This window comes from Polypterus senegalus, chromosome 4 (genome assembly GCF_016835505.1).
Source record: "Polypterus senegalus isolate Bchr_013 chromosome 4, ASM1683550v1, whole genome shotgun sequence".
Lineage (NCBI taxonomy): Eukaryota > Metazoa > Chordata > Cladistia > Polypteriformes > Polypteridae > Polypterus > Polypterus senegalus.
In genome coordinates this window covers 247,921,191-247,949,123 of record NC_053157.1, presented here as the reverse complement: position 1 = coordinate 247,949,123, position 27,933 = coordinate 247,921,191, and the positions used below count along the sequence as shown (strand labels likewise).

At 40.2% G+C, this 27,933-nt stretch overlaps 2 protein-coding genes across 2 annotated transcripts; one reads left to right on the top strand and one right to left on the bottom strand.

The window, feature by feature from the left end:
* Window positions 1-130: 130 nt before the first annotated feature.
* LOC120528405 (tripartite motif-containing protein 16-like) lies at window positions 131-10,219 on the top strand. Its single transcript, XM_039752563.1, has 3 exons — window positions 131-225; window positions 2,819-2,884; window positions 7,523-10,219. The coding sequence occupies exons 1-3, from the start codon at window positions 207-209 to the stop codon at window positions 8,062-8,064; spliced, it is 627 nt and encodes a 208-aa protein (XP_039608497.1). The 5' UTR covers window positions 131-206; the 3' UTR covers window positions 8,065-10,219.
* Window positions 9,242-27,933, bottom strand: LOC120529013 (zinc finger protein 665-like). Its single transcript, XM_039753073.1, has 3 exons — window positions 27,615-27,933; window positions 22,595-23,030; window positions 9,242-9,353 (listed from the first exon to the last, which is right to left on the bottom strand). Exons 1-3 carry the CDS (start codon window positions 27,667-27,669, stop codon window positions 9,242-9,244), a joined length of 603 nt encoding a protein of 200 aa, XP_039609007.1. The 5' UTR covers window positions 27,670-27,933.

Sequence of the window (27,933 nt, the reverse complement as noted above, 5' to 3'; positions counted from 1 at the left end):
ATCAGCATTACTTACTTTTAATGTCTCCTTTCTGAAGTCTCGTCCCATCTTCTCTCCTGATGCAGACTTTCTCATCTCTCTGTGTCCTTCCTGCTGATGGAGAATCGCTGAGCTTCACTGTCACCGCTGATTTCTCATCTGAGGACCTGAGAAAGGAGCTGTCAGGTCTGACAAAGAGTCTGGAGAAGATCAGCCAGTGTGAGATCATGACATGGACTCCATCAGGTAAGTGTGAGGGTCTGGTGACATTGTGTTTGTTATTGAAGTCCATGAGGAGGATCAGAGTGACAATAAGAGGACATTAAGAGGTGAGATGCATGAAGACGACTTGCTCTTTAACACTAAATATCAGTTTTTGGATTTTTCTCTATATAGCGCCTTTCACCGTGACTAGCTGAGTTAAAACAGACTCTCAAAATAAACAGCTGCTTTAAATCAGATGTTTTCTAATTTTACTTTGAAATATTATATTTCTTTCCATATACTCTCTTAAAAATCTGCATTTTTTCATTTGACATTGGGATTTTTTTATTTCCTTTGCTTTTCTCAACTTAAGATTAATAAACAGAAATGTGTTTAAAATGGCTTAGCTGGGTCAACGCACAAATGAATTGTTTAGTTGAGAACAAGAAGAAATTAATAGAATCAAATTGAGCTCAGCGTCAGTGCATTATAACATCAGAACATCTCAATCTGCTCCTGCTGTCTTCTGTGTCCATTACATTCTGCAGGATGGAGTCCACGTTAAAAGTTCACATTCATCCATTTTTAGTTGTGCTCCCCCTGGGCTCTCGTGTTTTATATGCCTGCTGTTTTTTGCTCAGAAGTCGTGTCTCCCACCGACATTTAAAAAGATTTTAGGGACCAAAAGCATTTTAGTTCACATACCTTGGTGGAGAAGATAAGCAAATTGGAAGGCTGTGTTAGAAATCTAAGCACTTGTACATTTGAGCACAGTGACACATTCAAAGGTAAAACACACTTCACAAATTAAGAATTACATATGTTTATACATAAAGTTACCAATTTGTTTAAACACAAACTAAGTCCAAGCAGCCAAGTGCACAGGGTCCGTCCTGGCCGTCCACCATAAAAGATATGTGCTGTATGTGTGTATTCTGAAAATAAGAAGAGAGAGTGGGCACAAAGAGTCGGGGTACCATCCTGAAATACCCCATTTAATGATGAAGATGAAATAAAAAACACAAAGATGGAGCACAATGATGACGTCTGCTGTAATCAAAGGCTGTCAAGTTAAAGTCACTTGTGAGTCGGAGCTCCGTCTTCTTAATGAACACCCACTTCTGATGACATTTTATAGTGGTGTCCCAGAAGAGGCGGAGCTTAATTAGCTTTGAGTGTTCCCAGGAGCACAGCAGCCTCAAGAATTGGGAAATTGAAAAAGTTTGAAACCAGCAGGACACATTCTAGAGATGGCTAGTTGGAATATCTGGGCAAAAAGGGTCTTGGCAAAGGTGACCAAGAACCTCATGGTCACTACAACAGAACTTCAGAACTCCTCTGCTGAGGTAGGAGAAACTGTAAGAAGGATTGCCACCTCAACAAATCAAGCGTTAATGGTAGAGCGGACAGACAGAAGATACTCTCGAGGAGAAAGCAAATGGCAACCTGAGGGTATAAAGACAAAGATTCCTTGATCTGGTGAAACACAAGTTAATCTCTTTAGACAGAAGTCCAAACAGGATGTCTGGAGAGGACCAGGCACTGCTCATCACCGAATTAATATCATTTCTACAGTGAACATGGTGGCACATGAGGGGGACTGGGAGACCAGTCAGAAATGAGGGAAAGATTAAGCAAATCTGACTTGGGTGACAGTTCAATGACCTGAAGCCTACAGCCAAGACAACTCTGCAGTAGCTTTGTGACAAGTCTCTGAGGGTCCTTGAGTGGCCAAGACTCAGACGCATAGTGCATGTATGGAGAGATCTGAAGATGGCAGTTCAAAGACGCATCTCTTCCAATCTAATAGAGCCTAAGAGGACCTGCCATGAAGAATGCAATCAATTGGCCAAATCCAGGTGTATAAAACTTTTAGAGACACTTAGTCATGAAGACTGCCCAAGAGATTTCATCAAAATAGCAAATTAAGGGTCTGAATACTTCCTGGAAAGAGAAGTTTCTTTTTTTGATTTCTAATAAATATGAAAACCTTTTTGAGAACTTGTGCTCACTTTGTCATTATGGGCTACTGAGTGTAAATTGCTTAACAAAAAATGGCAAATTAAAAAAGTGAAGGGGTCAGAATACTTTCTGATTCACTGCATACTTATTTTCAATATGAAGAGGAAAACAGAAGACAAGAGAAGATAAAGATTTAGGACAACTGAACAGGTGAACCCCATATAATTATTGGATAAAGCAGAGAAACAGTTGGTCAGACAATGAGGTCTCTTCAGAGAGAAGTCATCTTCACAACAAAATAGCATAAAATGGTGGTGATGCACTTTAAGAATAAGCCAGACAGTAACGGGGGGCAAATGGGGTCCGTGGGCTAGAAGTGACATCATTGGGACTGCCGGTTATCTGATCTGTAGGGGAGGAAGGAGTAGAAGAATTAGGCAACAGTGCCACCCGTCAACTTGTGATGGAATTACAATCAGATAAACCTTTGTATTGTCTGCCAAGTGCACGCGTGACAGGATATTCTAATCGACATTATGCCTCATTTCTTAGATACTTTATATATGTTTGATTTTAACTGCAGCACATTTGTAATATGTGTATAATAATGTAACCAACATCACACAATGCTGTCTTCACAGTTTCTGCCATTCTCTTTTCTTTTTATTTTCAGGTCATGAAGCTCCAATTTTTGTCCTCCGGCCTCCTGAACCTCAGAGCAGAGATGACTTTTTAAAATGTGAGTTTGTGCTTTGATTAAATGAATTGTCAGAACAGAAATCATTTCATTTTAACATACCAGGGCAGGCATATGACATGAAAGTTTGAATGAGGTGTCACTAAGAAGCTGACATTGTGGGGTGGGTCCTGTTACTGGTGCATTATGGGAAAGTGAGATTCTGGAAATGAAGCCCCAAAGCTGTCTGTTGAACCCAAGTCTTGATGTGTCCAAAAATATTAACAAAAAAAATTCCAATCGGGTGTACTTACTTTTTCACAGGCTTTCTTTATTAATATCTATACCAATAAAAGGCAAAGCCCTCATTAACTGACTGACTGACTCATCACTAATTCTCCAAATTCCCGTTTAGGTAGAAGGCTGAAATTTGGCAGGCTCATTCATTACAGCTTACTTACAAAAGTTGGTCAGGTTTCATTTTGAAATTCTACATGTAATGGTCATAACTGGAACCTATTTTCATCCATATACTGTAATAGACTGCAGCTCGATGGCCGTGGGAGGCGGAGTTGTGTCTCGCATCATCACGCCTCCCACGTAATTGAGTGCCTGCCCACATAAGGTAAATATTTGCGGGTCAAGGACTGTGCTTAGCATATTCATAAGTAAAAATATCTGAATCACACACTGATGTTAATTATATTATGTCCATGAATACTTATTAAATAATTGCAAATAGTCTGTCCGCTTCCTTTCATAGCTTTTCCGATGGTTGTGCTGCTTCCAGGCATGTATTTTCGTATTAAAGCATTTAACCAATCACATTTCAGCCATCATTTGTTGCCAGGCAGAGAGGCCTTCACAATCTGTTCTGCAGGCACTTTAACACAGAATAAATGTCTATTAATCAGATTTTGAGTTGGTGTTAGTAGGGCCCTCTAGCAGGCGTACGGCAACGTCACCGTATTCAGACCCATTGATTGGATTCATTTTGCACTCGCACCCCCTGTGACAGACGATGTCGATTTCGCACCCTCTTGGTTTTGAGTAGAAGTATGAAAAAATATGAGGTTAATGCAGAAAAACAGATCACCAATTGAAGCTTTATGAATAATGGATACTTTATTCGCCATCAATAATTGTTTTGGTAAAGCCATACTCAGTGTAATCCTCCTTCCATTTTCTAATTTTTTCGTGACTAGCCATGATTAAATGAACGGTAAAAAAGTAAGAGCGAAGCGACGGTGACTTATTGAGGCTGGCAGGTGAGAGCACGGGGCTCGATGTAGTGCATGTCAAGTCAATCTAAAATGTGTGATTAGATTAAAAAAATATATATCTTTTCAAGTTCGATTTGGATATAAGTAGGTTCTATTTAGTAGGCAGAAATATCTTTGGTAGGAATTTAAGTTGAATTTAGTCTTTAAATTTCTGTCGTGAAGAAAAATGTATGCAATGATGACTAAATTTAACTTACATTCCTACCAAAGATATTTCTGTCGACTAAATAAAAATTACTTATATTTAAAATTTAAATAGAACTTGAACAGATACGATAGTTCATAATACCCACGCAGCACTAAGTGAACGTAAGAGTGGAAGTCATCAGTTTTAACAAGCAGCGTACTGCACCGATACGAAATAGCCTGCCCATTTAATTATTTAGGAATGGATAAATAAATTAAGATTTTGTACAAATAATGTTTTTCATTTTTCTTCCTCAATGGATTCTGGCATCCCCAGCAACAGCTGCTCACACCCCAAAGGGTATATATATATATATATATGTAGTAAGATGTAGTAAAGGTGACAGCAAGAAGGGTGCTTGGCATGACATCTGGAAAAAGAAAGGAGGAAAAAGAAACCTGATGGTGGAATAGGGAAATGCAGGAGAGTATACAGAGGAAGACGATAGCAAAGAAGAAGTGGGATAGTCAGAGAGATGCGGAAAGCAGAAAAGAGTACAAGAAGATAAGGCGCAAGGTGAAGAGAGAGGTGGCGAAGGCTAAAGAAAAAGCGTATGATGAGCTGTATGAGAGGTTGGACACTAAGGAGGGAGAAAAGTACCGGTGGGCTACACAGAGGGGCTGAGCTGGGAAAGATGTGCAGCAGGTTAAGGTAATAAAACATACTCACAAGCGAGGAGAGTCTGTTGAGAAAATGGAAAGAGTACTTTGAGAGGCTGATAAATGAAGAGAATGAGAGAGAGAAGAGATTGGATGATGTGGAGATCAGGTGAATCAGGAAGTGCAACTGATTAGCAAGGAGGAAGAAAGGACAGCTATGATTAGGATGAAGAATGGAAAGGCTGATGGTGCAGATGACATACCTGTGGAAGCATGGAGGTGTTTTGGAGAGATGGCAGTGGAGTTTTAAATCAGATTGTTTAATGGAATCTTGGAAAGTGAGAGAAGTGGAGAAGTGTACTGGTGCTGATATAAGAATAAAGGGGATACAGGACTGTGGAAATTACAGGGGAATTAAATTGGTGAGCCACAGCATGGTTATGGGAATGAGTAGTGGAAGCTAGGTAAAGAAGTGAGGTGATGATTAGTGAGCAGCAGTATGGTTTCATGCCAAGTAAGAGCACCACAGATGCGATGTTTGCTATGACGCTGTTGATGGAGAAGTATAGAGAAGGACAACAGGAGTTACATTCTGTCTTTGTGCACCTGGAGAAAGCACATGACACGGTGCCTCAAGAGGAGCTGTGATATTTTATGAGGAAGTTGGGAGTGGCAGAGAAGTATGCAAAAGTTTTACAGGATTTGTACGAGGGAAGTGTGACCGTGGTGAGGTCTGCAGTAGGAGTGACAGATGCATTCAAGTTGGAGGTGGGATTACATCAGGGATCAGCTCTGAGCCTTTTCTTATTTGCAATCGTGATGGATAGTTGACAGACAAGATTAGACAGGAGTCCACGTGGACTATGATCTTTGCTGATGACATTGTGATATTTAGCGAGAGTAGAGAGCAGGTTGAGGATACCCTGGAGAGGTGGAGGTCTGCTCTAGAAAGGAGATGAATGAAGGCTATATGGGTTGGAGAATGGTGGCACTGACCAGAAATCAAGAGACAGAGCTGGAGGTGGCAGAGTTAAAGATGCTAAGATTTGAATTGGGTGTGATGAGGATGGATACGATTAGAAATGTGTACATTAGAGGGTCAGCCCAGGTTGCATGGTTGGGAGACAGTCAGAGAGACGAGATTGTGTTGGTTTGGACAAATGCAGAGGAGAGATGCTTAGTATATTGGGAGAAGATTCTAAGGATAGAGCTACCAGGGAAGAGGCAAAGAGGAAATCCAAAGAGAAGATTTATAGATGTGGTGAGAGAAGACATGCAAGTGATGGAGGTGACAGAGCAAGATAAAGAGGACAGAAAGATATGGAAGAAGATGATCTGCTGTTGTGTCCCCTAACGGGAACAACAAAATGAAGTAAAAGAAAAAGAAGAAGAAAACACACTAAACAAAGAAAGAGAGAGAAAATGACTGATGGGAAAGGCACTGCAACATAGATAGATAGATAGATAGATAGATAGATAGATAGATAGATAGATAGATAGATAGATAGATAGATAGATAGATAGATAGATAGATAGATAGATAGATAGATAGATAATGCATGTTAAAAATATAATATTCTGATTTGTGACTTTTATTAAAATGATGTTACACCAACAGAAACTTTATTGACATGGCATTCAAGTCCATAGACTTTAATATGGAGTTGATCACCCCTTTGTACCTCTAACAGCTTCCACTGTTCTTGGAAGTCTTTCCAAAAGATTTTGGAGTGTTTCTGTAGCAATTTGTGCCCATTCATTCTGTAGAACATTTATGAGGTCAGGCACTGATGTTGGATGAGAAGGCTTAGTTTAGTGGGGCTGAGGTCAGGGCTTTGTGCGGATCACTCAAGTTCTTCCACATTGAACACATCCCACCAAGTCTTTAAAGACCTTGGTTTGTGCATTGGGGCACAATCATGCTGGAATAAAAAAGGGCTTTCCCCAAACTGTTTCCACATAATTGTAAGGGTGACATTGTCCAAAATGTCTTGGTATGCTGAAGCATAAAAATGAAAGTACCCCCACACAATTATTCGTCCTCAACGAAGCTTCACATTTGGCACAGTGGCCAGTGTGATTTTACTACTCCATCTGCTGCCTGGCATTGAACTTGGTGATGTGAGGCTTGCATGTACCTGCTCGGCCATAGAAACCCATTCCATGAAGTTTTTGTGCTTAAATTAATACCTATAGAAGTTTGGAACTCTTCAGCTTTGGAATCAGCTGAGTGTTGGTGACATTTACCCACAATGCACCTTACAGCAGCCATTGACCCCATACTAAGACTTTACATAGTAATATGCTTTATGGCCGAGTTGCTGTTCTTAAACGCTTACACTTTCCACTAATACCACTTATAATTGTCCATGGAATATCCAGAAAGGTTGAGATTTCACTGACAACTGAGACGACTTATGAATGTCTGACTTGCCTGAATGTCACTTTGTTGTTTGTTGTCGTCATTTGCTAATCTAATTCTCACAGATTCAGTCCAATCAGATGAGCTCTTTACTATTAGTGTCTTGACAGCGCAGGTGCTGATTGATTTTTATCTGTGTTGTGCTCCACCCCCCAGTCCCGTAACACACTCCCAGATTTCCTCAATTCATTTTCTTTTCTCTCCTTTCAGACTTCTGTCCCCTCACACCAGACATCAACACGGCACACAGAGAGATCCGTCTGACCGAAGGGAACAAGAAGGTGACACGTGAGAGGACAGAGGCTGAATATCCTGATCATCCTGACAGATTTGACCGATGTGCCCAACTTCTGTGCAGAGAGGCTTTGACTGGGACTCGCTGTTACTGGGAGGTGAAGTGCAGTGGAGACTTCATGGAGATTGGAGTCGCATATAAAGGACTGAGCAGGAAAGGATGGGGCGAGGAGTGTGGCCTTGGAAACAATGACAAGTCCTGGTGTTTACGGTTGTCTCAATCCCAGTACTCTGTGCGTTACAATATGAAGCAGACTGTAATCAGCGCCCCCTACAGCCCCAGAATAGGTGTGTATCTGGACTGGCCTGCTGGCTCTCTGTCATTTTATAGTGTCTCACACACAATGACCCTCCTGCACAGGTTCAATACCTCCTTCACTGAGCTGCTCCACCCAGGGTTTTATCTTAGTCGTAATTCCATTGTAACAATCTGCCATCCGACACCATGTGACGAATGACCAGTACCCTCCACCGGTCACTTGATGTCCCCACACACTCAGGTGTCTTTGTGTTTGCAGTTTAAGGTCAAAATTATTTTTACACTATAGGTGGGGGTGGAGGGTAGCACCTCTGTGAGTGAATTTCTTGATGAGAATGCGGGGCGAGTGCGACTGTCATTGTCACCATTATTAATGGGTTTGAGTAGCCAATCAGGTGTACGGTGTCAATTTTAGGACATCCTCCTCCCTCAGAGAAAACTCCATCATTCCTACTACCTTCAACAAAATATTCCTCCTCCCTGCGAGGAATCCCCCGTCACCCCTCCTCCCTCCTTCCACCACCGTCTGCTCTCAGTTCGCTGATATCCGTTCTCCTATCTCTGTCATCTGCCTTCAGCTCTCCGTCAACCCCAACACCACCCCCGTCCCCCCATCACGGCATTTTCGTTAATGAAGTGACGTAATACTCCAGCTCCACCTTCTTCACAAGTTCGTTCGCTGAATTATTTGTCAATTATATTTACAGTAAGAATTTACAGCACGACTCAAACGTGGGAACGAAGGTAAATGATGTTGTTCAGTGTCACTGTACAGGTGTTTGTGTTGTAGTGATGGGTGGTGACACCTCAGACCTACCAGACTGACCAGCAGGGATCACTGTTGAGTCACAGCCACATTTCCTGCAGGCTGACGTCCGAACTGCTTTGGCCTCTGAGTGTCGCTGAATGTCACCTGCTCAGTCATTCTATATAGCGCCTTTCAGTAGCATTGCTCCAGCAGGACCACATGACTGTCTTAGTATTAAGAGCCTCATTCCAGTGACTAATTAGGAGCACAGAGTGACAGAAGTGACTGGAGTGCTGGCCTCTCAAAAGACATTTTCTGCCCCTCTATTAGTTACTCAAGACGAGGACTCACCGCTCAGTCACATATCGGCCATACTGATGGAGTTTGGTGTTTTACTGAGTCACTTGGTGTCACGTTAGACATTAAACTGCACCTCCTCCTTGCTGTTCCCACTGTCACCCAACCTCAAGGAGATGAGTCAGCTGACTGACTTCACCTTCACTGTCAGTGATCAAAGTGAAAATCAGATTTTACACTTGAAGACACTTCTATCTTTCCACTGACACAAAAATTCCCAGGATTAATTTACAATTCCTTCAGGACCCCTCAAGGAGCGGGTCACCTGACATCAGTTTGTGTGAAGAAGCCAATGAATGCCCAGGCTGACAAACCCGCTGTGTATTACAGGCCTCACCAGCAGATGGCGACTATAACTTCTAAATCTGTCATCTTTACGGAACCTGAGGGGTTAAAAGGAAGAGGAGAAGGTGAGAAAAGAGTGAGGGGTGAGGATGATAGAGAAGAGAATCAGGGGGATTAAGGGTGAGATGAATTACCTGAGACAGAGTGAGTCAGAAGAGTGTGTCACTTGTGTGTTTGTGAGTTTTGTTCCTCCATCCTGATTTTCTCCTCTTTGACTCGCCACACGCTGATGGCCGTCCTGTGATCACAGATTGTATTCCTCGTTGATCAAATCCGTATCTCGATGTGTGACTGACGTGTGATTCTTTAAGCAGGTTGTTACCCAATGAGCTCTTCACTGCTGACATAAACCCTGCTTCCCTCTTCTCTCTCCTGTCACCTTGGCCATTGCTTCAGTCCCCACTGTGTGACCTCATAAAGCCACTGGTCTGTCTAGTCACTCAGGTCCTCGTCACAGCTGCACACTGGAAGTCGTTCAAACTCTGCAGGCTGAGAGCCATGTTGTCCTGTCATCTGATGTTTGTGTTGGTTGAGGTCGTCTCCTGCTGACCTTGGGGGCTTTTAGAGCTCAGGATTATTGAAATGGAAATGTCAGTCAGCAGTGTGGGCAGGTAAGCAGGTGGGCACATTCGGGACAAAATGTAATTTAAAAGTCAATTAGCACATTGGACACATCACCAGTCATTGATAATCGACTCCATGTTAGCTCCTGTGGCCCTCATCATGTGCTGTCAACTCAGACGATGGTCATGTGACTTGCACCTTTGTGACATTCCTAGGACTTTCAGGACTGTGACATCAGCTGATTCTTCTGGAGCCAAACTGCTCCCTCTTGTGGCCTCTCTCCATATTAAACACAGGAAAAGTTAGGATGTGAAGTGTTTGGTGAGATCTAAAAAAATATTCAGAATATTGACATTACCTTGAAGGACAATTCAGTTTTATAATAGTTAATTATGTAAAAGAATCCATCCATCCATTATTCAACCCGCTAAATCCTAACTATAGGGTCACGGAGGTCTGCTGGAGCCAATCCCAGACAACATAGGGTGCAAGGCAGGAAACAAACCCCGGGCAGGGTGCCTGCCCACCGCAGGACGCACACACACCCTCACACCAAGCACACACTAGGGACAATTCACAATCTCCAATGCACCTAACCTGCATGTCTTAGGACTGTGAGAGGATACCAGAGTACCCGGAGGAAACTCATGCAGACATGGGGAGAACAAGCAAACTTCTTGCAGGGAGGACTCGGGAAGCAAACTCAGGTCTCCTAACTGTGAGGCAGCAGTGCACCCGTGCCGCCCTATGTTAAAGGATGTTTACTTTAAATTAATCTTTTGTTAATTATGATTTGGTGTTATATTCACAGAGATAAATGGCATATTAATGCTTAACAGTTTGTAAAATTTTAATTCCTTATTAATTAAAATTAGATGGAATAAACATAAGGACAACCATTATTTGTTAAATCTGTTCATTTGGTAACTTTTGATTTGTAAATTCTGATGATCTATCTCAGGTTTTCTGTGTTCTGAAGATATTAGGACTCCTTGTTTATGATTAATCCTCTTTAGTAAAAAGACAAGTGTCTGTGTGTCTGCCTTTGTATCTGTCCAGTCACTTTGTCTCTGTTTTTTCAACAGATGGTGCCTCACAAACATTAGCACTGCTTTTACGACTCCCATGCTGAACAATATCATCCAGTTACAGAGCAGCAGCACCAGACATCACCATTGATATCAGCCAGCAGTTTTATGACAGAATGTGTGTTAGTGTGAGCGTGATTAGTGGGCACCATACCGGTCTGTAAACCTCCCAGCTGGCCAACAACTGCTGGTCCAGACCTGAGGGAGTCTGTTGTGCTTTAGCTCTGGAAATAAAATGGTATATAGCACAAACATATACATTACATTTGTCAATGTAACAGATGGCACATCACAAACATTTGTATTAATTCATTGTAATTCTAAAAATATTTGGGATACGCCATTTTTTGGAATGACAACTGCAATGAATTTTATTATTACATGCATTTCAAAACACATTCCAACAGATGGTGCACTGCAAACATTTACACTGAGATCTACACTGATTTCTTAGAATTAAACTCATCATAGATGTTTACCACAGCTAGTTTCATAATAAAAATAAAAAGTTAAATTACATGTTAAATTACAATGTTAAATTACACATAATTAAAACATGAATGGAGAATACCACAAAAAATATGGTAATGCCATACCTGCTAACATTCTTTATTGCTCTCAAGTTAGCAAAACCATAGATAAAAACCTGATCATTTAAATACACACAAACTGCTAAAACCACTTTCAAGTACAGATAAAAGAGGTTGAACCCTAAAACAGTAAAGAAAACAGAGAAGCTCAGTCTGTCTCTGCTGCCACAAAGGACTCGTCTCTGAGACGTCGGGTTAATTAAAGACAACACAGAATGAGCCCCACAATGCCGTGTCCAGTTCTCCATTGCAGATGGCCAGTTCTTTTATTCAATGGTGGTCTGTACAGACTGTCCCAAGTAGGCCGGCACACTCTTTCAATGAAAAAACAACCCCCCCACCCTCTAGTGTATCCTTCAGGGGTATCTGCATATTTCAGACTGGCATCGGAATTGGACTCACACTTTTTATACTGGAGCTCCTTCCCTTCTGCAGACTCAGATGGCAGATGTTTATTCTTTCTCAGTATCTTGGAGATCTGTGTGATCTCCATCTTGTATCTGAAACTCTTTGAGTTGAAAAACAAGATGGTGGACATGCTAAAAAACTCCTCATATCGGTAAGCCATGCTGCTGTTGTATGACTAAATTAATTGCAAATCTTAGAGTTTTCTGTGAGTGCTGTTTTCTGTTTTTTGATTGCGCTTCATTTACTTAGCATAGATATTATTCTTCTTGGAGAACTTTAGTGAAGGCCAGAAGGAATTGCATTGCGTCTTTGTGGACCTGGAGAAAGCATATGACAGGGTGTCTCGAGCGGAGCTGTGGTATTGTATGAGGAAGTCGGGAGTGTCAGAGAAGTACGTAAGAGTTGTACAGGATATGAACGAGGGAAGTGTGACAGTGGTGAGGTCTGCGGTAGGAGTGACGGATGCATTCAAAGTGGAGGTGGGATTACATCAGGATCCGCTTTATGGATGTGGTGAAAGAAGACATGCAGGTGATGAGTGTGACGAGAAGAGGAAGATATGGAAGAAAATGATCCACTTTGGCAAACCCTAATGGGATCAGCTGAAAGAAGAAGATTTTACACAATGCTGAAAGATTAATAAGAAAGCTACCTATTTTGGCAGATGCTACTTTAACTTTCAATGAAATGCAAAAAGCCGTCAAAGAGAAAACCTCAGTTAAGAAGAAACAGTTTGCACTCTCTAAAAAGGAGAACCTCTCATTTCTAAAGGTGTGCAGTAGATTGACTTCACTGAAATAAACAAAGAGTTCCCATATATATAGGTCATATTTATCTATTTATACATCTGAGGTACAATTGGCTCCGTTACTTTTATGTTTTTCCATTTTCAGCTCAGGTAGGTGACGTGACTTGCTCAGGTCACACAGTGGTGTTACTAACAGGATTTGAACACTCCAAAGCCTTATTCACTATGCCACACTGCCTGTCTTCAGCATACAGTGTTCTGTTTTATGAAAATTAATTTACATTTAGTACCTTTTTGTGAATGCAATATCAAACTTATAAATACAATTTGTGTTTAGGGTGAAGGTGACGGTGATGGAGTGGAGACCTTAAACAAGAAAAAAACCCTGAAAATACCCAAAGATAACCCTGGAAGAAGAACCTCAAGACTTTATAATGAAGCCATTGGATGGTTAGGATGATCTAAAAGAGAAAGCCAAAGAAATGTTGTTGAAAGGCGAGAAGAGAAATGAAGCTCAGTGCACTCTGTGTAGTGCAGATAGATCAAGATGGCCGACTTCAGATTGTGAGAAGGAGTTTTTATCAATCAGTGAAATTCCAGATACGTATATGAAGAAAACGTGATGTGTTGGTGGTAGAGACTGAGGTACTTCATTTAATAGTCTGAACTCTGTGACGTACTGAACATATTGCCATTTAACAGATAAAGGAATAGAAACCTGAACAGAGAATGTGCAGCAGTAGATGAGCACTTTAAACAGCCAGGCTGCTCCATGGTTTCTATATCTGCACACGTTGAAGTGTTACTTTGATGCTCTAAGAGTTATTGTAACAGTGCCGCTCATTTTGATGTATCAGTAAATATTGCTGGATGACGAGTGGTGGATGTTGCTGTGAATAAAATAACTGCAGTGAAGAAAATGTCTTATTTGGAGTTAACAAGCGGTTTCTCATTTTTTATGATCAAGTGAAACATTCTGTGAACTAACAACATTGAGATGGAAGTTGAATTTGAGATTTTGAAGGATTCTGTTTTCTCCTCAGATGACATAGTGTGTGCTGCACAGCTTTCTGTGGCATCAAGATGTGAAATCTGAACACAAGCAAACTCCTTGTGGGTGGGAAATGCAGCGATATTTAAAGGAGTATTATTATAAAATAGACAGCTGAGAAATCATCACATTCATCAAAATAAAAACATTACTTTTAATAGGATAATCCAATGTTGCAGGAAACCTTAGGCTTGTGGAAATTTACATTTTGTCCATGGATTTCCTTAGACATTTTCATCAGCGTGACTTGTTCTTAATACTTTACAGGCCATCTGAAGAAGAATTCCCACAGTTGTAAGGTTCATATTTATAAAGGGTTATGGAATATTCTTTAAGAACATCAGAAACTGGCAGACCAGAAGAGACCTTGGAGTCTATCCAGCTTGTTGGTTTGGCTGACAGCTAAGCTGCTCTTCGTCTTTCTTTTCAATTTTTACAAAAAGTAGAATTGAGAACAAATCGACCTCTACCCCTGAGAGAGAGAGCAAGGCAAACTGATTAAATTTTAAGGCTTGTAAACATACCTAAATTGATAAGTTTGATAAGCCAATAGAGATGAACGGAGAAGAAAAAGAAATACAGAAATAATTGCTTCATCTGTGCTTTAAGAGCTTATTTTAAAATATTACTGATTAGATCCTGCCATGTTTTGAAAAAAATCTGTACAGATCCTCTAACTGAGTATTTGATTTTTTCCAATTTCAAATAGTATAAGACATCAGTTTCCCACTGACTTAAAAGAGGAGAGTTTGGATTCTTCCAGTTTAGCAGAATAAGTCTGCGTGCCAAAAGTGTAGTGAATGCAATCACAATTTGTTTGTCCTTCTCCACTTTAAACACATCTGGAAGAACCCCAAACACAGCTGTTAATGGGTTAGGAGGGATTGTGAGTCCAAGGCTGTCTGAGAGGTAATTAAAAATTTTGTCCAGAATGATGTTAATTTGGTGCAGGCCCAGAACATGTGACCCAGTGAGGCTGGGACTTGGTTGCAACGTTCGCAGGTTGGATCATGCCCTGGAAACATTTTGAGAGTTTTAGTCGAGACAGATGTGCTCGATATATAATTTTAAGTGTGTATAATTGTATGCTTTGCGCATATGGAGCTCGAGTGAATTCTCTGCATTGCTACTTTCCACTCCTTTTCTGATATATTAATTGAGAGATCTTTTTCCCAGTGTCCTCTTGGATCTTTGAAAGGGAGGGACTGTAAAATGATTTTATATATTGCAGAGATTGTGTCCTGGACAATTGAGTCCTGGAGTTTGAGCAAGATTTTTCCAGCAAGGATGAGGGTGCAAGATGAGGAAAATATGGAAGGTTCTGTTTAACAAAGTTCCTAATTTTAAGATAGTGAAAGAAATGCGTAGCTGGAATGTTAAATTTGGAATGTAATTGTTCATAGGATGCAAAGACGTTGTCTATATAAAGATCTCTAAGCAAGTTAATCCCAAATTTTTCCAGATATTAAAACTGCATATGTTTGTGAAGGTTGAAAGAGGTGGTTCTCTGCAGAGGTGCCACAGATAAAAGCTTCTCCATCTTAAAATGCTTTCTACATTGGTTCCATATTCTAAGTGAGTGAAGCACAATTGGGTTATCAGTATATTGCGATAACGTGTGTTTATTGGAGCACAGAGCAGGAATACAAAGAAGTACTGCAGGATTTTACTTCTATTGTGGATCAGGCCTGTGTATGTTCTTCTATTTGTGTCCAGGTTCTTATCGCCTGTATATTTGCCGCCCAGTAATAAAACTGGAAGTTAGGTAGAGCCATGCCACCTTCTGCCTTTTGTCTTTGTAGGGTCGCTCTTTGATACGTGGATGTTTTGAGTTCCAAATAAATGAGGTTATTGTTGAATCTAATTGCTTAAAAAGATTTATTAATGTATACTTAAATGTTTTGAAATAAAAAAAGGAGCTTAGGAAGAATATTCATCTTAACAGTGTTAATTCTTCCAGCTAGTGTGAGATGAAGGGTTGACCATCTATGCAAGTCTTGTTTAATTTTTTCCATGCAGACAGCGAAATTTTGTTGATAAAGAGCTTTATGTTTACTTGTGATGTTTACCCGAGGTATTTAAACTGTTCTGCAATGATAAAAGGTAGGGTGTCTAATCTAATATTATATGCTTGAGAATTCACTGGAAAGAGTACACTTTTATTCAGATTAATTCTGAGACCAGAGATCTTTTGAAATTCTGTGAGTGCTGTTAAGACTGCAGGCACAGAATTTTAATGGGTCTGATATATACAGTACCATATCATCTGCATAAGAGAAATTTTCTGTTCCAGTCCTTCTCTGCTAATCCCCTTTATCTGATCAGTATTTGACAATGTATTGCCAGTGGTTCAATGGTGATTGCAAACAGTAGTGGTGACAAGGGCATCCTTGTCTGGTACCACGTTCTAGTTTAAAGTAGTCTGAACAAATGTTGTTGATACAAACTGAAGCTTCTGGATTGGTATACAGTAATTTGATCCATGCACAAATGTTGGGCCAAACCCAAACTTCTCCAATGTAGTAAAAAGGTATTTCCATTCAATCATGTCAAATGCTTTTTTGCATCCAATGATAATAATATTTCTGGGGTGTTTGATTTAGTTGGTGAGTATATTACATTAAACAGGCGTCGAAGATTTGAAGATAAGTGTTGGCCCTTGATAAATCCAGTTTGGTCTTGTGATATTACCGAAGGGAGCACTTTCTCCATCCTTCTAGCTATGATTTTGAGAGTATTTTAACGTCATTATTCAAAAGTGAAATTGGTCTGTATGATGCACATTGTAATAAGTCCTTATTTTGTTTTGGAAAAACGGTGATTAGTGCTTGGCGAAAAGTTTGAGGAAGAGTTTGATTGTCTCTGGCATCTGTAAATGTTGCTAATAGGAGGGGAGCTAGCTGAGCTGAGAATTTCTTATAAAATTCTGCAGGGTAGCCATCAGGGCCTGCTGCTTTTCCGCCTTGAAGTGACTTTATAGCATCTAGTAATTCTGATAAGGCAGAGGTTTATCGAGTTCCTCCGCATTAAAAGTGTCTATTTGTGGTATCTGTAATGTATCCAGAAATGCATTAGATTGTGTATTCTTTTCTTTAAACTGAGCAGAATATAAAGATTTATAGTAGTCTCTAAATGTGTACATTATATTTTTGTGGTCGATGATTTTGTCTCCAAAAGTGTTGGTGATTACTGGGATTGCTTTGCGGACTTCTTAAAGACTGTGATGAATCCATCACCTTCGGCATTTTCTGAGGAGTAAGTTAAAGATGCAATGGACGAGTTTCCTCCTGCCTGATTACTGACTCAAAGGGGTTTTATCAGACTTGTCCTAGTAGAGAAAAAGTTTCTGTTTTTAATTAATAAGTTGATTTCTTCCACAGGGGGCACCTCAGACCTACAGATACTTGTCTGACCAGAAGGGTCCCATGTTGATTCACAACCGCATGACCCCCGAGTGTCATTGAAAGTCAGCTGTTTAAAGTTCTGCTGGAGCAGCACTGCTGAAAGGCACTATATAGACTAAGTATCAGGAGCTCTGGAATAGTGACTATGTACAGGAGCGAGTGACAGATGGGACTACTGTAGAGTGTCCACCCTTCATTGGTCACTCAAGGGGTCCATCATTTCTGAATCAATCCACGAGGACTCACAGGTCAGTCAGATGTCAGCCATACTGACGAGAGTTTGGTGTTCTACTGAGTCACTTGACATCACATTAGACATTAAACTTCACCACCTTCTTCTTCTTGTTCTTCTGATATTCTGGAAATTCCGAATTTTCTCATAATAAATAATTAATGGTAAAGGTTGGGATCTCCGGTGACAGAGGAAAATCAGAAGTGGCAGTTTGAAAGGCTTCTTATTCATTTAAGCAGTAATAGTCTGAAATTTCACCTTGTCTGACAAGACAGAGATCGATTTCAAATAAATATACACTTAGACAAGATTAAATTATACTATTAGGGTTCTAAATTGATTCAGTAGGTGCAATAGACGAGGTCCACGTTATCAAGCACACACCGCCTGACCCAGTCACACACACGCCTCGTTTTAGTGTGAATTTAATGTAACACACTAACTTTGCCATGTAAGAAATGGACAAGCTGTAATTCTGTAGATCTGGAAACATCTAATGTTGTGTTCCAGACTGAAGTGTCGATTCAACTCCTCCAGTATATTTCATTTTCTTTTATATTACTGGACGAAGTATGCAGCAAATTAAACATATAAGCAAAAGGCTAAAAGACACTAAAGTCCGACCTCACTTAAACCTTAAAACTACCTGTTCCAAATTGCCAGGGTGTTTGAGGTCACATTGTCAGGTGCAGCTGTCAGGTAGATATCTTTTTTGTCTTCTTCTTTCAGCTGCTTCTGTTAAGGATCAGCACAGAGGATCATCTTCTTCCATATCTTCCTGTCCTTGTCATCTTCCTCTGTCACGTCCATCACCTGCATGTCCTCTCTCACCACATCCATAAACCTTTTCTTAGTCCTTCCTCTTCTCCCCTTACCTGGCAGCTCTATCCTTAACATCCTTCTCCCAGTATACCCTGCATGTCTAGCCTGCACATGTCCAAACCAACACAATCTCACCTCTCTGCCTTTGTCTACCAATCATCCCACCTGAGCTGACCCTCTAACGTCCTCATTTTTAATCCTGTCCATCTTCGTCACACTCAAAGCAAATCTTAACATCTTTAACTCTGCCACCTCCAGCTCTGTCTCCTGCTTTCTATTCAGTGCCACCGTCTCCTGCCCATATAACATAGCTGGTCTCACTACCGTCCTGTAGACCTTTCCCTTTCACTCTTGCTGATACCTGATCTAAATCAGGGTGTCCAACTCTGACCCCACAGGGCCGCAGTGGCTGCAGGTTTTCCTTCCTAACACGTTCTTAATCAGTAACCAATTTCTGATGTTAACTGACTTCTTTTCCCATCCATTGCATTTATTAATTGAAGAATCCTCTGAATTGCTTCATTTTTTCATGAACAGCAAACAAATAAAAATGAGATGTAAAGTGAACCAACGATTGACCAGTTGGCGTATCAAACTTCCACCAGATTCACTCCAACCAGTTTCTTAATTAGAAGCCGAATGTTGTTGTTAATTGAACTCGTTATTTAATTTCATGGCTGTGCTCTCATTTGACCGCAGCAGAAAGCAGATCAGCGTCACCGAGACCTTCATCTTTCTTTATTTTCTGATACTGTATGACAGCAAAGGCTATCTGGTCATCTGTTGGGTCATTTTGTATTTCATTACTGTTTGGTTGAGAATTAAGGAATAAAAGAAACAGATAAGGGGTCTGCGTCTTAAATAGCAAATAAATTAAAATGAAGGGGAAAAAGTTAATTGGCAGCAAAAATGTTTCATTAATTAAGAAAATGTTTAGAATGAAAACCTGCGGCCCTCCAGAATCAACGTTGGACACCCCTGATCTAAATTAAACAAGGAAACAGTCAAGTCTCCATGTGCCTCGTGTGTTCTTGAAAACGGTGATGGTAAGCAGGGGTGTGTGTGTAATGAAGTTACCGTTCGGGAGAAGACATCTATCTACCAAACAGCACAATATTGTAGCTTGCTTAACAAAGGCAAAAAATAAAAAATAAATAAATATTAAAAGATAAAATGACTATGAATGTGTCTAACTGTCCTCACGTTATTACCTCAGTCTATCCCACCGGACTCCCTTTCACTCGTCTACAGCATATCCAGCATGAGGTATTTTCAGTTTTATGTCTAAACACAAAGCGTCAAGTTCTTCATCTGACCGGTGCTGTAGACTCCTTGAGGAGAGGTTTGATCAGCCATACACCTCAATACACACACAGCCAAGGGACTGGCAAAGCAGGGAATGACATTAACAGTTGGATCAGCAATCTTGAATTCTGCCTCACGTGTGATGAAGGGTGTGAGGCCGAGCGTTGGTGATGTGGCACTTAATTCTAGGGAGGCAACAGTGCAACACATCCTAACAACACAGTCAAGGAGGATAAAGTGACAAAATGGCAACAGGCCACACTTACAATTTAGCAATAAAAACAGTTTATTAATTGTCAATTCATTATTAACACCAAATGCTCATGTATTAATAATCTCTAATGTACAAGGCCTTAAAGAACTCAAAGTAAAGAAGTAGAAAAAATATTTAAAGCGAACCAAAATGTCAAGAATATTCACATTGTAACAGGCCTGGCTCATCTTTGATTAACTCTGCTGGTTATCTGATGAAACGCAGAAAGCAAGCTGATGAAATGTCGGCTAACAGGAGCGCCGCAGAACAATCCCACCACTCAGGTGAGTCCTTCTGAATGAAGACAGACCAGGGAGGGCAGCTGGCTTTGTTCACGTCTTACAAGTCTGTCCTTCTCAGAGTGCCATCCACTTTGTGCTCCAGTCCCAAACTCCACATGTGCTACGGGGTGCAGTGGGGTTGCTGATCTGGAAGTGGCACTCTATACAGGGCTGATGAATGGTGACATAAAAATCAACAAAAGTGATTGATCACAAATGTCACATTACGTGTTTGTGTGATCTTTGTGATGACATTACAGTTTCAGAACATGCTAACCGATAAATAACAGACTTATTCAGTGCATGGTCACAGATTTGAAATCAAAAACACATGAACTCTGAAGTCTCAATGCCACGGCTGTCCTCAACAGTCCATTTAGGAGTGGCTGACAGTTCTTTCCACCAATCAGCTTTCTTCTGTTGTCATCAGTTGGTACCTGCCTTTTCTGTACTGTCCTCAAACTGAAACCTGAACCAACACATTCAGAGTATAGAGCGTCCTTCACACACCACCCCAGGATATACTGACATGGAGCAAAGTGACATCTGTTATATTTTTAGGTCAATTTATCAAATTATCAGCTGGGTCAGCAGAGATCCCTGTGTGTTTCTGCTTTGTCTTCCCTTGATTTCTTATATGTCAGACATTAAAATCAGTTCATTTCATTTTCATTGTGTTCTGCATACATTATGGTGTCCCATTTCTCATGAAATTATTATAATTTTAGATAATATTCCTTCTATACATTAATTGGTATTCTTCATAACTGTGGTCCCCTGTGCTAACCATAACATGCTGTTGTAACTCCCTTTTCAGGTCTTAAACATTTCTCTTTGAACTCTGAATGTTATATTTTATTTGTATTTAAGTTTTCTTATATTCCCACTTTTGGACTCACTCTTGACACACAACCAATAAATGTGTTTGGTTTGTAAAGACTCTTATTTATAAAAGATAACCTAAATTAGTGTAAAAGTCTTATAAAGCCCCTCTACATTGGTCTGTCATGTGACGGCTCTCTTTTTAGTCTCCAGTCCTCCTCGACTGTCCCTCCCCAGTATCTGATTGGACAGCATTGGCTGTCAGCTGACGTCACTAAATGACTTCTTCATTATCAGGGTTAAGAACGGCTGTCTGCACTCAGCACAGGTGTCCGCCATCAGATGACATCCCAGAGATGGTACAAGTTCATTGCAACTCAGGTAAGGCCCCATCTCCAAAGCTCCGAAATAAAAATATTCCCCTTGTTGTCAGAGGCACCTCCTGGTAGTTGGCACCACACTGTGGATTTGATTTGACTTCTCCATTTTTCATTATTACATTGCACTTTTGCAGTTGTGTTCTGTGGTTGAATTTGTTATCACCACACAGTTCTGTTGCTACCTCATTCTGTTGTCTGGTGCTTGTATTGTTCACTATCTTATGTCACAGCACTGGTGCAGAGATGATCAGTTCCTCTATGGCTGACATCTTGACAGTACAGAGTCCTTCATGAAATCATACGTGTTGCTGATGATGGCTCATACAGGAGGACCACTTTCAACATTCAGAACAGCGAAGAGGTCACATTCTGGACAGCAATGGAGTTTTCCTCCAAAGTGAATTCTCATGTGGTCTTTAAGAGTCCTGCTGTCTGAGAAATGCATGCCACAATCAGAACAGCTTTGCTTCTTACCAGAATAAATTATTTTATGTTTGTGAAGACAACTTTATATGAGAATAGCAATCCATATTCATTACAACAGTAAGGTTTCTGTCCAGTATGACTTCTCCTATGCTTATACAGAGAACTAAGGCATGAGAATTGTTTGCAATATTCCAAGCATTGGTGAGGTTTCTCTCCAGTGTGAAGTCTGATGTGACTCTGTAGGGGTATTTTTGTGAATACTGCTTATCACAGTCAGGAGAACAATAAGGTTTCTCTCCAGTATGAAGTCTGATGTGGCACTTAAGTGAGTATAAATCAATAAATCAAATTGTTTCCCCATTCAGATCAGCAAAAAGGTTTTACTTCAATATGGATTTTGGCCTGTGTATAAAGATATTTCTGGTTTGCACATTTGTCACATTCAAAACATACATACTGCATTTTCTCTTGCATGTGAGTTTGTGTGTATACTCGAAAACAGTTAATGTTGATAAACCTTTTTCCACATTGAGAACAGCAATATGGATTATCTCCAGTATCAATTTCTGTGTGCCTTTGAGAGTTGCGTTTGTTAGAAATTTGCCACATTCTGGACAACACTAAGGTTTTTGTCCTGTGTGGATTCTTCTGTGCCTCTGAAGATCGTTTCTCAATGAAAACGACTTACCACATTCTGGACAGCAATGAGGTTTTCTCCTGTGTGGATTATTATGTGCCTCTGAAGATGGCTTCTCTGTAAGAACGACTTACCACACTCTGAACAGCAATGAGGTTTTTCTCCTGTGTGGACTCTTCTGTGCCTCTGAAGATGGCTTCTCACTGAGAACGACTTACCACATTCTGGACAGCAATGAGGTTTTTCTCCTGTGTGGATTCTTCTGTGCCTCTGAAGACAGCTTCTCCTTAGGAACGACTTACCACATTCTGGACAACAATGAGGTTTTTCTCCTGTTTTACTTCTTCTGTGGTTCTGGAGATTGCTGTTCAGAATGTGGCAAGTCGTTCTTACACAGAAGCAATGAGGTTTTTCTCCAGTGTGAATCTTCATATGCCTACTAAGATCACTTTTGTGTGTGAATTGTTTGCCACATTCCACACATTTTTTTCCAGTGTGAATTTGGATTTCTTTCTCCACTTGCTGTCGATCAGTTTTGATGTCTTCTGTCTGTGTTACTCCAATAGCAGAGAGAGAACTGCACTGCAAAAAGTCTGCTGTCAGGATCTCTGATCCTCTTCCTGATTTCTTCATACCTTTCTCATTGTATTGAGAAGAGGGCTGACCAAATAAAGGTGGAAAGAAGCTGCCATTTTTCTGTAAATCTGAAATAACACAAACATTTTAAATATTACAGGGGGTCCTCAGGTTATGACACAGTTCTGTTCTTACAACAGTGATGAAACCCGAATTTTGGTGTAAGTCGAAACACACTATAGTCTAAGTAACTTACCGATCTTAACACATTTGCAAAATCATAATCTAGAACATAAAAACACAAAATCTAAGCCTCAGAAAAAGGAAAAAGGACATAAATATACTGTACTGTACACTGTACTGTAGTAACAGAAAAAATGAGTGTAAAAAAATCCTTACCTTTATTCCTTCTCATACCTCAATTTTTTTTAGGTTTTTATGGGAGTGAGCGTTGTAAACTTAAAATGTTGTATGTGGAAACGTTGTAACCCGAGGACCCCTGCATTATAATTATTTTTTTTCCTGACACTTAAATCCAACGCGACTTACAACATTTGAGACACAATTGGTTACATTTCTCTTGTTCTTCTAACTGGAGCAAAGGCAGGTCACGTGACTTGCTCGAGGTCTCATGGTGTCAATAACTGAATTTGAACCTGCAACTTCAGGGTTTGATTTCCAAATTCCTATCCACTACCCGCCTTTAAAATAAATGAAACAGTACAAGTAAAGTAGTGGCACATTGGTTGGAGTTCATTCTTTACACTGAGGTGCCATTTATGGTCTGGCCACTCTGTGTGTGGTCTTTAAATGTTCTGGTGCTGTCTGTTCAATTTCTCCACCTTCCTCTAATATGTGAAAGACAGGCCTGATCTGATCAATCGATCACTAATCAAAATCAGCCAATTTTCACTCCAAATGACTTGTCCGATGATCTGAAAATTAGCTGATCTTAACATCTGATCTTAAATGATAAAAAGCATGCAAGACAATGTTCCACATTACTAAAATACAGAAACACGTCCTCACCAGTCTAACAGTTTTATTGCCTTCCAACAAGAGATAACAAATTTGTGGTTTGTAATATTTGTGCAAAAAGAGGTCAGTCATGGAGGATTTTCTGCTAACACTCTCAATAATACAAACCTTATTTAGCATCTGAGAAGCTAACAGAAAAGAGACTGGTGTGACGAACGAGCTGCTCAAAGGCTGAGGCGACCAGCAAGCTTAGTCTAGCACAGTGGCCTACTCTCACTCGGCCTCCAATAATGGCAGCACTTAGAAAACTCAAAATTATAATACTGACAGCAAGAACATCAAAGACTTACTGTGATAGCAAAAATAGTGGAATTTGCAAGCCTGGACAACCAGCCACTTACAGTTCTGGAAGATGTCACTTTCAAGATCATTTAGATTCACAATTCCATCTGCAAGTGAGTGTTTGTTGACTGATTTATATCTTTAATTAATTAACCAGGCATTAGCTATTTTGACTAAATTCCCTTTGATTAGCCATTCAGTGAATGTGTAAGTAGATGGGAGGAAAGAGATAGAGTTTTACCGAGCTGGTAAATAAATATAAATTGTTATCAATTGGACGTCGATTAGTTAGAAATTGTAATCAGCCATCTTATTGGCTTGTTGGGTAGAATGGTTCAAGCCTAGTTTTTTGACCTAAACAATACTAATTATGCATAATAAGCATTGAATGTGAATAGTCATTATACAGTCACGGATTCTCTAACAGATATTATTATCATAATGATCTTTTTTCCACCAAATTAAACAATGGTACAAGGACACGTATTTCAAAAATGATTGCAAATCTCAAACACATAAACTGCTTAGTGCCAGACGACAGCTGAGAGATCCAAAGAAACTCCCCACCAACAGAACTGCAGAATGCATGAAGAAACTGTCAATAAAGATAAAAACGATATTTCAGTCAGCAGTATCAGAGGTGAATCTTTATCTCTGTGAACCTCATACCACAAGAGATGCTGGGCCACTGGCTTTCTGGAGGACCAATAAAAGTCGTCGTCCAACCTGTGCCCTCCTTATACGAGTGGGGACAGAGAGGGTTTGTTCAGTATGGCAGCACACATTGTGGAAGACAGAGATGCTTATATTCTTAGATGAGAACCTGAAGCGTTCACCAAGACTGTCTCGTTTTCTTCTTGTCGTAGTAGACGGCTACAAATATATAATTGAGCATTTTATCTGATTAGAAATGTGGAGTATGATTAAGACATGCCTTTTGTTTTGTTCAGCTTGTTTTTGTTCCATCATGTGTGCATTATGGGTAAATGTTCTTTGTGTATGCTGTAGCACTTTATTATGGAAGGTGAAGTTTATGTATGGCTAAAATTACATTTATTATTTAAAAAAAATAAAACAGTATTACTATTGATATCAACAGAACCTAATGGAATGGAAGATCAATATCAGGTCTAAAGACTCTGATCAGAGCCTTCCTACCCAATAATGTGTCTGAATTTGGGTTTTCTCTTAAGGGTTGTGTGGACATTTCTGCTTTAACTACCACACAATATAAGAAATATACATGTCTTTAACAACATATGACTTTTGATATTCTCATTGAACAGAATGCGCTGTTGGCCTAAAATACATCACTGCTTCAGTCAAAGCTTCATGATGTTCAAGTCATGTGCTGAACACTTTTTTCCTTTTTCACCAAAGTTTGTCTAATTTATCATTTATTAGGTAGCCTATTGTTTGTCATCATGCACCCAAGCAGGTGATATTTATACATGTTCAATTAACTGGGATTTCAACTCTCATTTCAATCTTCTAAAAACATTAACTGTTATAATTTATAAATGCTCTCCTTCTTTTATATTTAACTAGCAAAATACCCGCGCTTCGCAGCAGTGAAGTACTGCCTTAAAATATATAGTAAGAAGAAAATTAAACCTTTTTAAACTGAGGGAACAAATACCAATAATTATTTGTTAAGGATCTCTTTGTATACCACATTGTCAGTTCGGCCCTTGTTGTAATATGACCAAGCTGTGCGCTGAGCTTACTCTTGAGCATGTAACATACAGTTGGCCATGTGAACAGTAATCTTGTCTCAGTCTCACAGCTTGGATTGCTGCTGTCATAATCGGTTTGAGTTTCATGGTTTGTTTCAATTACGACTGTATTTGCAGGACTTGTGTTGAAGTGACATTCAGCATCTGTCAAGCGCTGTAAGCACACAACCAGTTTCATCGATAACTTCACATCCAGCTTTTGAGAGTTTAAACATTCAGAAACATCAAAGTTTCCACTACTAAAATCGTCACATGTCAATCTAAGATGTTTAAGAGGCATTGGCAGTTGTCAAAAGGTGTAAAATATTTGGCCATTTTGGTACACTTGAAAGCGACAACCGAACAATACAGCAGCAGCCATCAACTCACATGCAGAACCATAGGTGAAGGGCTTAAGCATTTCACTCTTCTAGTGCTCCTGTGTAGACTAATTATCTCCTGTACCGTCATCAGTCCACACCTTGAACCTGCCCCAGTCATTCAATACATAAGACACAATGTTCCTCCAGATATCAAGAGTGAGCCTGATATGGTCGTGCAATATGTAACAAAGAGAATGGAAAAGGTAAGTGCCATCTCCGGGCATGGAAACCACTCAGTAAGTGACAGTTCTTTGATCGATGGTGATCACCTCAATAGACATGTTAATGGAGGTATACTGTTGTAACGATAAAGGAAATGGGTACCTAAACAATGCAAAGTAAGTCTAAAATACCTACATAATAACTACAATCATAAAAAACGAACAGTAAAACAGCGGAGAAGCCGTGGATTAAATAAAAAGGCTGTAGTTATCAGCAGGGAGACATGAATACCGTGGCGAAGCAAGAAAGGGAATGAAGAGACCGGAGCAAAGAACGGCCTTATATAGGCAGGTAGCCAACAACATGGGAGGCCTTGGGCCACCTCACATGGTGACCGAGCTGCAGGCTATGGACGTATACAGGTATATGTACGTAAGCAGGATTCAGTTAGCGTTGGGAACCCGCGTACCAAATTTCTTGAAGATGGGCCCATAAGTAACAAAGACCGTTGGAAAGTTCAATATGGCGGCTGACAGTGGTGTCATACCACCGAAATAAGTACGTACATTGGTTTCGGTTAGCACAGGGAAGCCACCTACCAAATTTCGTGAAGATGGGGCCATAAATAAGAAAGTTTAACATGGCGGACGTTGTCGACCGTTATGCGTAGAATTTCGAAATGAAACCTGCTTAACTTTTGTAAGTAAGCTGTAAAGAATGAGCCTGCCAAATTTCAGCCTTCTACCTACACGGGAAATTGGAGAATTAGTGACGTTGGAAAGTTCAATATGGCGGGTGACAGTGGCGTCATACCACCGAAATAAGTATGTACATCGGTTTCGGTTAGTGTTGAGAAGCTGTCTACCAAATTTTGTGAAGATGGAGCCATAAATAATAAAGTTCAACATGGCGGACGTTGTCGACTGTTATGACCGTTACGTGTAGAATTTTGAAATTAATCCTGCTTAACTTTTGTAAGTAAGCTATAAGGAATAAGCCTGCCAAATTTCAGCCGTCTACCTACACGGGAAGTTGCAGAATTAGTGATGAGTGAGTCAGTGAGAGAGTAAGTCAGTCAGTCAGTCAGTCAGTGAGGGCTTTGCCTTTTATTAGTATAGATCATATTACTCACTTATTCCAACACTTCCAGGTGACTCTTCTCCTTCTCTCCCATTTCCCTCGGTCATTTTCTCTTCATACTCCGATAACTCTGATTTCAGCTCTGCAGAATTCTCCTGCGCAGCCAGTTGTCTCGTATTAGTGGACCAGGGCTGTAAACTGGATGGAGATTCTTCACAGGCATCTTGTTTGAAAATATCCTCAGTTTCATGCTTTTGAAGTTCAAGACCAATCGAGAAATCATTCAAATCCTCAACTTTAATAGCAGCAGTCACTCCCTTACACTCCTCCTCCTCTTTAAAAACTGAAATTCTTTCTTCGTGATCCTCCAG